This window comes from Barbatula barbatula, assembly GCF_947034865.1.
Source record: "Barbatula barbatula genome assembly, chromosome: 9".
Taxonomy (NCBI): domain Eukaryota; kingdom Metazoa; phylum Chordata; class Actinopteri; order Cypriniformes; family Nemacheilidae; genus Barbatula; species Barbatula barbatula.
The window spans coordinates 15,479,545-15,494,438 of NC_136772.1; the positions used below are offsets into that span (position 1 = coordinate 15,479,545).

Below are 14,894 nucleotides of genomic sequence, written 5' to 3' on the forward strand. Positions count from 1 at the left end.
GTAGCACAGAATATTTGACTTTTCCCTCATTCTATAAAATAAGCAATTACTTTACAATAGCTTTTCTGCTATTGTATCAAAGGTTTTAAGTAGGTGTCGCTTTTTACAAATTCACTGCTCAAATTGAGGGGGGATGACTTATTTTTGTAGGCCAACCGGGAAATTAGCGCCGCACTGGTTCCCTCGACCAAAAGCCTATAGGGCCTATGAATTTTTCCCAGAGACTTTTGGAAGATTGCAAAAAATACTCTCCGTGATAACAAGTTAATGATATTATCTTTACAAATTAACGCGACATTTGTTACTTTTGAAGCCTAAATACAATCAGAAAAAAAGCTAAAATGAGGCTATAACTACATTACGGTTGCTCAACATAAACGTCACCCCCACAAGTCTTCAAAAACTCTTTCAAACTTTATTAATAATGTGTTCCCTGTAAGTAATTATTGAGTGAATCAATTCCCATTCACGTTTTAAGAAAGTGTCCATGTTGCATTATTTGTGATATGTATATGCACAAAAACACGTCATTACTGATGTGTTTTACGTCATAGATTTAAAGGTGAAAACATTTAGAAGTCTTGCTAACCACATAACTTATTTTAGGGAATTGACCAAAAACCCATTCAATAGACTGGATGGAACTGGATGTCTTGAAATGCTAACACGTTTCTAGGGTTGCAAAAGAAAATACGTCAACTCTGAGGTACGCTATTAACTTTTCCTTGCCAGCATTGTTTGAAAAGATGCAGATATGTATGATGATACAAACATACACATAGTATTTGGTGTTTTTGGATCTGTTTATACTTTACTGTTTTATAAAGTGGTTAACAGTGCCACCTGTATAGTAGCGGAAACACAGATTGCCATAAAATGTCATCTTCGGTGGGTAAGCGTTGACTCTTAAACGACAGATAACTTTTAGGTGACTTGTCATGTCTCTTAAAAAAATGTAAGCTGATAGTTTCTGATAAAGGTAATTTAAGCCCCCAAAATGCTAATTCATACCCACATGGACTCGAAATAATTATGTTTCATACACATTTTTGGGGTATTTTTTTCTCTTTGTACTGTATTTTTCCATTCCATTTTTTTAATTCTTTAAATAAACTGGACACATTTAGCCTAACACCGTGTCTACACTGGATGTGACAGGTGTTCGTAATGGTTTTGTCGCGTTGCACGGCACCACATCGAGTTTGGACAAAATATAAAATTATAAAGGGTTCTAATCCATGTCTAATGTCTTCTGTCGTGTCGTGAAAGTCGCGTCTGTGGTAAAGAGGGGGCATTTAAATAGAGGTGAACAACCAATAAACTGTGTTCATAAAATGCCGTAAAATGTACAGCCTCTCATTAACAGTGACGTTTAATCTAGATCCTTTTGGGTAGCCTTTGATTCATGCTGCAATAACCCAAATATAAATGCAAATGCAAAAGCAATATAATAGCGCATTCAGATCCGCTCCTGGTGGGCCACGGTCCTGCAGTTTCAATCCAACCCTGCTCTAATATTAAACCTGCCTAAAAGTTTGAAAGTAGTCCTAAGCACATTGAATTGGATGAATTAAACCTGGAGCCAAATTTTTGTGAATAGTGGCCCTCCAGATCTGATGTGTCTGAAAACAGTCTGCAACACATTTGTCTAGGCCATAAAATAAGTTTTTATTACAATTTTGTGCAATAACAATATAACAAAATACAGAATAATGAGAGAATATTTATAATGAAAATAAATCAACAATGGTGAGGTTAAGAAAAATGTTGTGAAAGCATACTAGAGAGCAAGTAAAATCCCATGATCCTCTGCTGACACCTAAAGGCCAGAAGTGGCTTCAATCTGCACTCAGTCTGTGATGCTCAGTCTATTCACCTTCATCGTGTGCATTTATAATTTCAAAAAGATATTAAAAAAAACATATCAAGTTGTAAAACCTATTTCACAGCTCTTTTTGATCCCCAGCATTGTGAAATTGTCCTTTTTTCAGATCTTATCAGTGTACTCCATTAAGTTTATAACTGCTTTAAATTAAAATATATATTAACAAAACACTGGTAAATACAGTAAACACGGGTACCAAGAGATAAAAAAATACAAGCTTTGTACACTTACTTTGAAAAACAACCACACACACAATACTCTCACTGTTAATAATCTCATCTACAGTATATATACCAAAGTGTTGCCACAGATAAACACATTGTGTTTTATGAATGGTGACACATAACAGAGGGTGCATCTTAGAACATTCTCTGATATGTTTTTTTTTAAAGAATTTCAGCAAGAAGTGTTCAGCTTGAAACTCATCTGGAGTGTTTCTGTCACCAGGCTCTGATAAATCTGAAGTGTGTTGCACTTGTGTTGTGCTCCTCAGAACACTAAAACCATGTAACCTGTTTAAATATTTCTTGTGAAAACATAGTATGCTTTGACATATGGAAGGTGGTCATTAAAATATTAGCGCAAGACCTGAATAGACTTCATCTAAAAAATCTCTTTGAGGCTGTTTGAATGGTTCAGAATACAAGCATAAAAGATTATGGATTTATAAAGCTATTCTGGTAAAAATGTGGTCAATATGAAAAGGTTTGCTGACATTTGGCACTAAATATCAATGAAACACAGTTTTACCTTCTTAAAAAATATTTTAAAACAATATTTTTACAACAAAATAGTGCCCGAGAGTTAATGAATGTACAAATATTTACAAAAGATATAAAAAATCACAAACCAACTGGCAGAACACAGACTCTTGCTATGGTCCATTCTCACTTTTAAAAAACCCTGTTACATTAAATATATATATACTTTAAAGTTATTCTGCTTAAATAGTTTTGTGCTCACAATGTACCCTGTGACATCTGTGCTGACAGGAACCAGCCAACAGAATTGTGAAAGTTTCAAAGGCACGGACATTAAGATCTGTTTTGCTAGTGATCATTTGCTAGTTCAAGTTGCTTAAAAGACAAAAACAAACATTAAAGTGACAGTTCACCCAAAAATACTAATTCTGTCATCATTTACTCACCCTCTTGTCATTTCAAAACTGTATGACTTTCCTCCTTCCGCAGAACACAGAATGAAGTTGGTAACCTAACAGCACCGGCACTCATTCACTTCAAGTCTATGGGTGCAAGGAAGAATGAAAAAAAATCTTCCCTCGTGTTTTGTGGAATAGTCATACAGGTTTACAATGACATGAGGATGAGTAAATGATGACAGAATTTACATTTGGGATGCACTATCACTTTAAAAAAGCTCATAAAGCCTCTTCTAGTTATAGTGTATGTTTTCAGTCACTTTTTGGTACCGACAGCATTTTTGATTATTCAGCGTTTTGACTCCACCGAGTAAATCCCACTGAATGAGGTGGAGTTATCACCTCCTATCTCTCAATCTCTCAGTTTTGTTTTTAAGTACTGTTGGCCTGCTCTTGTTCAAACAGCAGCAAGGCGAGCTGAGATCTTGATCCGAGACTGTCCAGCGTGCTCTGTACACACCTCTGATAGATATCTTCACTCAGACGAGGATTACATGGCTGGTAACTGTACTTCTCATGAAGGGCCGGCTCCACTGCTCGGAAAACATGCAGGTTAGAGTACTTCACAAATACATCATAAATATCCAGGCTCTCCAGGAGCTCCTCGTTCTCCTGGACATCTGAGGACATGCGTGTCCGTGCTGCCATGTAGTCCGCATTGTAGAAACACGCCTCGCTGAAGGAACTGCGATCGAAGTGACCGGCCTCCTTGACCAAATCGGCTGTGTTGGGACTGGGCTGGTTGTGATAAGCAATGTTGGGATTGTAGTATTGGAAGTGGATGGGAAAGAACACCTGCCAGCTGTTTATGGAGTTCATCCGACAGCGATTGAGAAACTCGGAGTTGACGTTGGTTTTCACATTAGCAATGAAGAACAGCGTGTCAAACGGGTGCTTCTTGGAGATGATATCCATGAATTTGATTTGGGACGGACTTTCGCTTTTAACGCTGATCCAGGGGACTTTGACGGTGGGATATCTGTGCTCATAGGCATTGATTTGCGCTTTAATGCTGGCAAAGATGTCGTTCTGGTTGACATGCTGGGCCTCGATTGGATCATAGATGAAGAGAAACATCAAGATGGCGTTCTCGCTGGTCTCGAAAGCATTAGTGGCGTACACTTCCAAAAACTGGTGAACGTGCTCTCGGTTTTGACGAGTAACTGGTAGGATGATGTGAACCCTGGTTGACTCGGTAACATAAGGCATGGGGATGATCTCAATCCGACTGAGAGGTCTGACTAGGTGGACCCTCTTGGTGATAGAGCGACTGTGTCCTTTCTGGTTAACCACTTCCAGCTGTAGATCCAGCGTGTACTCCATCCCTCTGGTGGGGTCGAAGCGTCTGTATCCGTTAATGAGCTGCTGCTTCTTCAGATGAAGAACTGGCTTGTATTTCTTGTTCAACTCGCCCATAGCGGTCTCGATGACATCGGCAACATCCAGTTTATCGATTCCACTGAGCTCGCACTTCGGTGAGCCATCCACGCAGGAGAACACCTGATCCTCAGTGAAGTAATCCCAACGCAGGACCTCAAAACGTGTTTTGGGCTCAAAGGGGGGATTGATCCCAATAGGCCACAGGGCACTACGGTTGCCCTCGAAAGCCATCACGCTCACGTTTTTTATTTCGTCCTGGTGAAAAGAAGAGAACAAACTTTATTATTTCTTTCTTCTTACTGAAATAATGATTCTTTAAGCATTTTTAAAGATATTTGATGAGTAGGTTATTATCTAAAATTCAGAACACTGCATAGCGACCAAAAAGAAGAGTGCGAACATTTTCACTCTCTCGTTCAAAATGAACTGCTAATAATTAATTATATTTCTTGTTCTTGCACTTGAAAGGTCAAGAGGAACCTTTTCTTACTGCCATTTCGGAACATGCTCGGAAGGTTACCTGCAGTTTTTCAATCTCCTGGTATGTTTTCTGCAGCTCGATCTGAGCTAAATGTTTGTGTAGTCTATACATCTGTTCAGGATCGGACACTGGGTGGACGGTCAGGGCGTTCTTAAACTGCTCATTATCTTCCACACTGGGGTCTGGATTCTTGCCCATTTCATAATAATAGTACTTTCTCCCCTGGAAAAAAATTAAAGGTGGTTAGTGATGTAGTATTTATATTTCAATTATGTCAGTGTACTATTCATATAAGGTTCATAAGGTGAAGCAAAGTAAATGGTTCCACTTTCGACACTGCAATAGAACAGTTCCATTAAACAGGGTGACCGGAAGTGCTTCCACAGTAATGGCAGAAGTTGACTTATAATGGGATTAAATGTCAAAACGGAGACAGTACATCATGTATAATGCGTCTGATTCAGTGACTATTTTTTCCTGTAACTCCACATTGACATCCAGACATCAAATGCTCTGCTGATGGATTAATAGAGGTCTCAGTACCCGTTTCAAGCACAGATTAAACGAAGGACCCCAGACCTCTCCAAAGAAAAGTGTGATATATGGTTGAATCTATAAAAGCGAGATTCAATTCTGAGCTGTGACGATGCACATCGCACCATACCTCAAAGACTGTAGTTCTGAAAATCTTTTTTTGCTAAAGTTTTCCAAAGACCACAAAAAAGAGAAAGATGGTGGTGTGTGTAAAGTATTAAAATATTTGTATTTACCATAGTTCTGGGTTAACTGATGTAAAGAAAACTATGAAACAGCTTTAGGTCCCAGAAACTGTAACTCAATTTAAAGAGATCCTTCAACCCACAAACCACATCACTAAATTATGTATGCTAAATCACAAATAACCATATTGACGTAAGAAATACTGTTTCCCGGTCCAAGCCGCCACTCATTTCAAGTGACGGAACTTTTATCCATATCAAACATTTACACAAAACTTTTATAAACTGACAAAATATTTGTATAAATTGAAAAAGTGAACCGCTGTCTGGGATTTCATTAGGGAGATAAAGTTTAGGGTCATAGTATAGTTTTGTATAGTTTTACAGCAAACCATCAGTGTACAGTATGTCATCATTTTTTTGTTGTTTGCTAATGGCATAGAGCATTTGGACCCAGAAACAGTATACGGTGGTGCGTGACATCACACTTAAAGGAATGGTTCACCCAAAAATTCACCCAAATTCTCTCAACATTTTCCTCGAATTGTTCCAAAACTGTATAAAATTCTTTGTTCTGCTGAACACAAAAGAAGATATTTAAAAGAATGTGACAAACTAAACAGTTTTGAGTCACCAATGACTAGCATATAGTTTTTACCTTATCAAGGAAGTCAATATTGCCCCAGAACCATTTGGTTAAACACATTTTTCCAAATATCATATTTTGTGTTCAGCAAAACAACACAGGAACAACACATGGGTGAGTAAATTATGTTTTGGGGGAACTGTAATGAACGGTTATAATGAAATATAGGAATTGTCATAAGAATTTATCATTAAAATAATTTGTAGTTTTAGTAAACTTAACTTTATTATATTAGTACTTTTATTCTACTGCTTTTGCTCCCCATTTTCTCGGATCAATAAACCACAAGAGACAGTAAATCACTATAATGACCTCTTGTGGGTTACTGCTTTATTATTTCCTGCTGCTTACGAACGGCAGTAAAGAGGTAATCCAGCAGTGAACTCTATGTTGGTGTGTAATAGCCAGTGAGGAACAGTCACTAAGCACCAGAGCCGTGCAGTCAGAGAAAAGTGAATGTAATCTGATCAAGCTATTAAAAGAACAAGGTAAAACACTAAGCTACACACTTCTGCATTGACATTACAGCCACATAAACCTATCCAAACACAAATCAAATGTATTTATGTCTGGGAAAGGTCTATATCTGCTATGTAAGTGGAGCTAATAAAGATTACTAATGTTTATAAAGGAGAGTGAAAATTTGTTATTTTGGAAATGATCTACAAAAATTTGGTGTGAAATTTCACAACAAATGCCAATTTTGATTGCCTGATGTTTTCATTTCAAGGCTTGCTATGCAAAGAACAAGGCTTGTTCATAAAAAAATCCAAACATACTGTCTAGATCGATCACCCATCTGTTACAAAGCGTGTGGCTGTCACACAGACAGGTATCATTTCACAGGACACCTGTTTCAAGGTTGAGATTCTGTCAGGATTTCATGTCTTTTTTAGCACCTATTACAACAAATCAAAAAATGTAATACATTTTGCAAGACCCAAAAAAATTGCAAAATGTTGCTTCTAATGTAATGTAATTCTACTTAAGGTATTTAATTTTTTAGGCCGTTAAGATATTTTACCGGATGGTATCAATAAGTAAATCAACACTTGCCTAGAGACAAGCTACAGACACTTTCTTTCCACATGTTATTTTTAAGGCTAGTGCATATTTGAGACTCTTTCTCACGCTTAATTCCTAAGTGTTGACAGAATTCCCAGCAGGCTCTGGGTGAAAAGGTTTCTGGGAGCAAGACACCTAATTGAGGTGCTTCATGCACTGGATCCAACGCTTGTCTACAGAAGTAAGTAACAGATTACAGTGCATGAGTTAAAAAATTCAGGCACAAGAGTCAATCTAATGTGTGTAATGAAATGTAAAGATTAAGATTTTTAAGAATCAGGAAAGTTACTGATGGCCACGGTGAAGACCTCAGTAGAGACATAAACTTCAGATGCTGCCTGACAGACAGACTAAAGCACCAGGCTGGAGACCTTTCCTTTAACTGACAAACCGCAGCATATTACAAATGGGACATCTGAATCTCAGGTTTGGTTGATGTTTTGCGAGTTGAAAGGCAGTGAGATTTACTTTCATCAATAGTTAGGCCCAGTTGAGTCCCTCAATGTCAGAATGAAACAAATTACTTGTATAGAGGACTCTGTCATCATACACTGCAGGTTTACCACAGGCCACATTCCCCTGTTTCAATCATGATCTCACGGATGAAAATGAGCCAGATATCTTATTCAAAATATGTGAATTTGTAAACATGCCAGGCATTTTTTTCAAGTGAACAATTTAAAAGACGGTAGATTTGTATCCTCAATGAGTTTCTTTTGTCCACAACTGATTATTACCCAACAGCCAACAGGGTTAAGTAGATTTGGGACTAGAACCACAAGGGCTCAGACCTGTGAGGTCATTACTGTGTAACATGTTGCTGTGTTGTGTCACTTACAGTGTGAAACTAGAAAGGCAAAAAGGTCCAACATTTTCTATACTCCTGTCTATTTGTGTAATTTCTCACCTCAAATTCTTCCACACAGTTGGTATCAGCATAGTCAATGATACATCGGCCCAGCCACTCGTCATGTCTGGCGCTGAGGATGTCATTCCTGCAGTTCTCCAGGAAGGGTTGAAGCTTCAGCAAAAGACTGCGGGACAGCAGGTATCCGAATCCCCCATAGCAGTACCGCCCCTGCATCTCTCCACCTATGAACTCCTCTGGGCTGCCCATGTAGAGCACCCGGTCCATACTCAAGTGCTCCACAAGAGCCTTGATGCGATCTGCCTGTGTATATGTATCGTCTTGAGCGAGGTAGAACCAGTCGTACTCTGTGATGTAGTGTTCGAGAATGTACTTGATGGTTTGGAACATGTTCCAGATGAGCCGCTCGTCACCGTGGGTGACCACAGACATGCCGTGGGGCGTCTTGCGGTTTCGGGTCCCGGTGAAGAAGACAACATTGTCCAGATGATGGCTGATGGTGCGGTTGACGGCCACACCCAGAGTGTTGATGGTGTTTTTGGAGGTCAGTATTCCCACAAAAAGACGCTCTCGGATTCCCAGTTCTGTACTGATGTATTTTGCCCTGTTGGGACAGACAACATTAGGTGATTTTACTGATGGGTGGCTATCCGATCTGAAGACACTTTGAGCTGCATACATCTGCCAAGTTTTAGGATAAAAAGGAAATGTGGCAACAATTTTTGCTGCTTCCTGTTTTTAAGCTGTTTTCATAGAGTTTCTACATGGCATTAGGAACTGTATATAAAGTGACTATGGTAAATAACTGGATAGTAATCCATTTAATAAACGTGATTCAAATGTAACAAACTTTTTTTGCAAAGTTGAACCAATGTCAGGGTGTGGGTATGACAACACCCTAAAGCATTACAAGGTTTAACAGTAAAAGGTTAGTAAGAGGATGACGTGAACCTAACCTAACAAGCAAACCGACCCTTTCACGGGATTAGTTAACAGTACACCCTCCTAATTTAGCTCAGTGTATTGTAAGACTTGACTGAAAAGGAAAAAGGAGCCTCATGGGAGCAAACTCTAAAGATTACAGAGTCAGTACATTGTAAAACAAAGGAAACTTTTTAGGCTTACTGCATCTAGGTTTGGACATATTTTTCCATGTTTGTGAAGCAGCAAAGAGCCAGACACCTTGGAACTTATCTTGTAAATATTTGTGGAATGGCAAATATTTGACAAAAAGTCCCAACAATGAGGTCTAGAGGTGTGGGTCTTACATGTTACTAGAAGCTGAAACAGAACTTAAGCTTCAGATTTCAGTAACAGTAGCACCGTGACGAATTAAGTAACATGAAAAAAGGTGTTAAAATAGTCTAGTCGGAGGGTTTTCTAGAAGGAAAATAGAGATATTATGCATCAAAAAAAGAGAATTATTATTAAAACATTACTAAAGAAAATGTTGGTGGACTCAATTTTATTGTGAGGAAATTTAAGGAAATGTTCAAAAATCACTGGTTTAAAGAGTAACCATAGTTATAATAACTTATCTTGTGTTCTGCAGGGGAAAAAATTATGTCATACAGGTCTGGAATGACATGAGAGCGAAATCTCTTTAACCATGATATTTGTAGTAAAACTAGTATTACTAATGGTAACCAATCTGCCAAAAGCATGGCTACTATACCTTTACTATAATAAAACCATTATTAATTGTCATAAAGGGAATTTATAAATTAATAAATACAGCCAACATTTCTTGTACAAAATGTTGATATTTTAAGGAAACAAAAACTCCAGATAGCTTTTACGTGTTTTCTTTGGGAAAGTACTACACAAACACAACTCATTATTTGTACTGTACTTTAATTACTTTACCACGGGGTGCTGTAACAGGGTGGAATGGTTAATTTTAAGGTTCCTGCCACGGAGCGGGCCCAGAAGAACCCTATACTTTCCTATATGTGGGGCTTTGGGGCCCAGAACCCCCTAGCAGTGTCCCTGACATTCCCCTGCCCCCATGAGGACATTGCTATTGACCAATTTGTAATTCTATTATTTATTTATTTAACATAGAGACGCCCCATGTTTTATCTGATCAGGTTTTGTATTTCTTTTAGACTCTAGAGTTGTTACCTTCCCACATGGGTCATTTATAATAAGTGGCCAATGGGACGCATGACAAAAACAGTACACGAGAATAGAACAACATACGCCTAAATAATGACTGTTTAGGTTTTACTCCGAGACACCTCAAAGGAAACATCATGAACAGACAGATGATGCAGGCAGAATGGCCCGTGTAACGTTACCTGAAAAGTTTCTTGGGCTGAGTCTGTTTCACTGGTTTGTAGGGGATAATTCTAGGCTGAAACTCTTCCTCCTCCTCCTCACCATCATCATTCCCAGTGGAAATGGAGTTGGGTCTCCGGGCTCCTTTTAGGTTTCCCTCCTGGGATAAAACCGTTGCTTCATCTCCAACAGGGTTGATTTCACAGCCCTCTTCTACCCAGCCCACACTCAACAGACTCAGAGTAAATCCCAGAGAGATCCCGATAACAACCGGCCCGATCGGCCTTAACAGACCGATCAACATAGAAAACCTCATCGTACTCCGACTCCTGGATTAACCGCCTCCTTTAAACGTGATCTTCTAAACAGAAAAGCGCACATTTAAGAAATCCGTTATTATATTGCTAACTGAAGCTGCATTGAATGTTAACCCTAACCTAATGCGATTTCGCATCACCTTCCTCGGAATTACTGAGGCATACGTACGTGTCAGTGGCTTCCTAGCTCCTCCCACTTGAAACCGAGGGTTCCGCCTACAAGATCAAACGTCATTACCCATCGCCTCGATGCTCGCCCCGTTTAACTGTCAACAACAACAACAGTGTTCTGTGTAAAAAGTTGCCGCTTTATAACATTATCACTGTTAACATTTTCTGTCATGAGCTCTGTATTGTAAAGGTCTTTTTAAAAGGTAACTGTGATGATTATTACAGAAAAATGCTGTTTCGCTCACAAGAGGGCGATGTTGGCTCATGTTAAAGGATCATTAGGGCACGCATTTGGGGGACACGACTTTCTCGTGATATTCAAAGGCAATTGGAGGCTGTTTGAAGCATTAAAACGATTAATAGCCGTGAACTAAGCAATTAAGCTCATTTGTATAAATACATTGACATTTGAGGTTCAATTGATAATTTAATCATAACTGTAAAGGAAAGATCTGTCTGTACTAAAAAGCCTTGCCCTATGATCATTTCAGGATTGCGCCATGGCTGTATGAGCACATGACTTTGCGTTTAGATGGTTACACAACTTTCTGCATTAACTGAAAATTACACACATTTTGAGTCATAGGTTTTTAGGTTATGACTTCTTGGTGTGAAGTCCATTCAATTGTTTTTTTAATTCCCACGATTCGCAGCTTGAATTTGACAGTAAACTCAAAAACACACAAACAGACACTGGAAACATTTCTTTAGGTAAGAACCCCCGAAGGACATATTTCCTTGAGCTCTCACTGAACTCTTTGTTCTAACAGATCAAGGGTGTGTTGCTATCAAGCATATTTGCATGTTTACCTAAGGACGACACATCTAGCAGAAACCTTTCCCTCTGGAAATCACAATACCTCAGCTCTGTTGATCTGAATAGGAAACATGATCAGCCTAGTCTCAGATTAGACATATCAAGTCTCTGTTGGGACATGTTGGTGGTTTTACTTTTGGATTTTTAGTGGAAGTTTTGTGTTGATTATTTATCACACAGAAATGAAGACATTTAAGAGATATAGTTCACCCAGAACTGTATGACAGAACACAAAAGAAGACATTTTGAGGACCGTTGGTAACCAAAGAACATTGGCACCTGTTGTCCATTACATTGTATGGACACAAAACCACTGAGACATTTCTCAAAATATTCTCATTTGTGTTCCACGGAAGACTTAACAGTAGGATTCTTGTATAAAGGTATCTAAGCAAACTGGTTTTAAAAAACACCCAAAATGTGTGTGAGCTTTAGAGATAATCAAGCAAATAAATAATGACTACAGTAACGTACAGTTTGATATTGTCAACTGTTCTATTAGATATTACAATGCTTTCCACCAACTGTGAAACTAAACGTGATAAATCCATTACATTCAGAAATGCAGTGGTTCTCAAACCGGGGCCTCAAGATGGATCCGGTCGGGGGCACAGATTTTGTGGCATTATATGAAATATAGACATTTATCGTACATTTTATGTAATCAAACATCAGAAAAATAACATCACCAAAAGTATTGATGTTCCAGCATTGATAACAGAATGTGTATTTGGTTTAGTTAATTATACGTTGCGCAACGTATGTCACTTTTATTGACATTTCAATAGAGCATATTTGTGTCAAGCAGCTGAAATTACTGCAATGCTTTTGAGGAACGATGACATTTTCTTTCAACAGTTTATGCCTGGCTTAATTGCTATTACTACTGGAAATGTTTAGTAGCTGGCATGTGTTTGTATTACAGCAAACAGCTGTGCTTAAAACAACTGTATTTATGTTGAAGGCTACATGTCAAAATCAACTAAATACACTAAACTGAACTACGCTGAATTAATATACTGCTCAGCTTTCAGCACACCCATCTAATCTTTGGAATTATAACCAAATGGACTTCAACAAACTGTAACAAAATCTGGCAGACAAAGAATCACTGTCGTAACACGTGGTGGCGCTACATGCTCACATATTTAGAGTTAAAAAAATGTATGGCTTTATGAAAATCATATCCAGCTGTAGGAGTTTTCTTCATACCACCATGTGACTATAAAATAAATGGGATGTTTCAGGAAAACTGTTTCATCATCATATTTATCTCTACCAAGAAGTTCAAAATTGCTAAAGTAGTTTTTGGTAAATGTTTCTTTTCCTAAACTCTCCTTTTTCTTTTTTATTAGGTTTGTAAGCTGAGTAAACATAAGGATAGTGCCTTGGATGAAAAGCTCCTCAAGCATTGTGATTAAAAGGTGCAGAGAGTTTATCAGTGTGTGGCCCATTATCTTCTCGGCTCATCTCCTCGTGAATGTGTATCTCAGCAGAAAGCCTTGCTTTTGACCATCCAGGGAAAACAATTCCAGTATAATATTTGTCATTTATAGGGATAATAATTTTGTACATCTAATAGTTCTAATGTATACAAAAACATGTATAACACACACTTAAATATATTTTAAATATGCAGAATGTTTGTGTAATTTAGACACAAAAGTTTAGTCTCGGTTTTTTACCATCAGAATATCTGTAATATTCAGTCTAAGCATATTTGTACGGTTAAGTAAATTAAATGAGTTAGCGTACTTGATAAATTCCTCAAGTTGGTGTTAAATGATGTAACTGTCCAAGACAACCTTCTACACTGTACTCATATGCTAAGTGGCACCTGCGCCACATGGTCTTTCGCTCCTAAAACACAATCCCCTATAGGCCAATCATAATAAAATAAAGACAAGTTCCTGTGGTGGAATATTAACTGAGGCATTTGAAGGATGTGACATTTTCTGGAATTCATTTATTCAAGTGGCTTGGCTTAGTTCAGCTTGAAGTGCTTTTTGCTGATAGGGGGAAATTTTTAACAGCCATCAAAGTACATTTTGTGAACTCAGCAAGCACATGCACATGAGCGTCTGGAAAAAAAACATTTAAAGAAAGCATTAATTCAACAATGGCTCATATCTTTTGGCGAGAAACATTTAATTCTTGCATAAGTGACAATGCCACAAGCGTAAAACTGGTTATTATGAAGTATATGCTGTGCTTATACATGTTTTACTCTGCCCTCATGTTCTGAAGAGACAAAATCTTACTCATCTGCTGCAAGTTCTGGGAAACATGCAGCATGCAGGACGAATCCCATTCTCTGTTGTTTAGGTCATTTTATGACTTGACAATATTCTCTCTTCATGCCGGGCAGCCGGCTCACGGACACACAGAAGCGTGTGGCAATATTGACATTTCATAACACAAACCCTACTGCCAGTGGTGAAGGAATTTCATAAACTTGACTCTCGTGGGGATTCCAGAAATGACTGTGGCTTGTTTATAATGGTTATATGGCACATAAGCGTCATGTGGTTTTGATTTAGTCGTAATTTTCAACTGCACTTAAAAAATATTGTGTGCAATGGGACTTCTAATCGTATTGGATGCTAACGTAACTGGGAGTAGTCTCCCTCCCTGTTTGACATCAGAATGTTAAACAATAGGAAAAAGGAGGGAGATCATTACCAGCATTTTTGGACAATGGGTTTTGGTAGCATGAACAGGGACCGACTGATCGTTGTCAGTGCGGAATAAATAAGTGATGGCTTGCCACACAGCCCGCGTGGTGGACACCCAACTTCGGAATGGGGATTTTACAGCGCAGTGTGTCAGCTGAAGATATTCTCCTTGTCTTCAGAGGGCTGTTCCCAGGAACGCTCAGCCAAGACCCCAGGCTCAACACCCTGCTGTACTTTGAAATGGGATCTTTATTGTCCATAAAGTTTAAGCCAAGTATGAAGAATCGCTCCTCCCAAACAAAACACACACAAAGGCACACATATGTATGTAGAGAGAAAGGCAGAAAGAGGACAGCATGAGTCTGTTTTGTCAAAGTCATGTTTCCAATTATGTAGCAGTTAAATATAGATGGGATATGATAAAGGAGTTT

At 38.4% G+C, this 14,894-nt stretch overlaps 1 protein-coding gene across 1 annotated transcript; it reads right to left on the reverse strand.

Annotated features, from left to right (window-relative positions):
- Positions 1 to 1,648: 1,648 nt before the first annotated feature.
- On the reverse strand, positions 1,649 to 10,999 carry chpfa (chondroitin polymerizing factor a). Its single transcript, XM_079463832.1, has 5 exons — positions 10,970 to 10,999; positions 10,504 to 10,844; positions 8,243 to 8,807; positions 4,945 to 5,127; positions 1,649 to 4,679 (listed from the first exon to the last, which is right to left on the reverse strand). Exons 2-5 carry the CDS (start codon positions 10,797 to 10,799, stop codon positions 3,417 to 3,419), a joined length of 2,307 nt encoding a protein of 768 aa, XP_079319958.1. The 5' UTR covers positions 10,800 to 10,844; positions 10,970 to 10,999; the 3' UTR covers positions 1,649 to 3,416.
- Positions 11,000 to 14,894: the final 3,895 nt, after the last annotated feature.

Coding starts and splice junctions, on each gene's coding strand:
- chpfa (XM_079463832.1), bottom strand. CDS start 10,799: ATGAGGTTTTCTATGTTGATCGGTCTGTTAAGGCCGATCGGGCCGGTT. Junction 8,808..10,503: donor CAGCCCAAGAAACTTTTCAG/GTAACGTTACAC, acceptor CTGTCCCAACAG/GGCAAAATACATCAGTACAG. Junction 5,128..8,242: donor ACTGTGTGGAAGAATTTGAG/GTGAGAAATTAC, acceptor ATTTTTTTCCAG/GGGAGAAAGTACTATTATTA.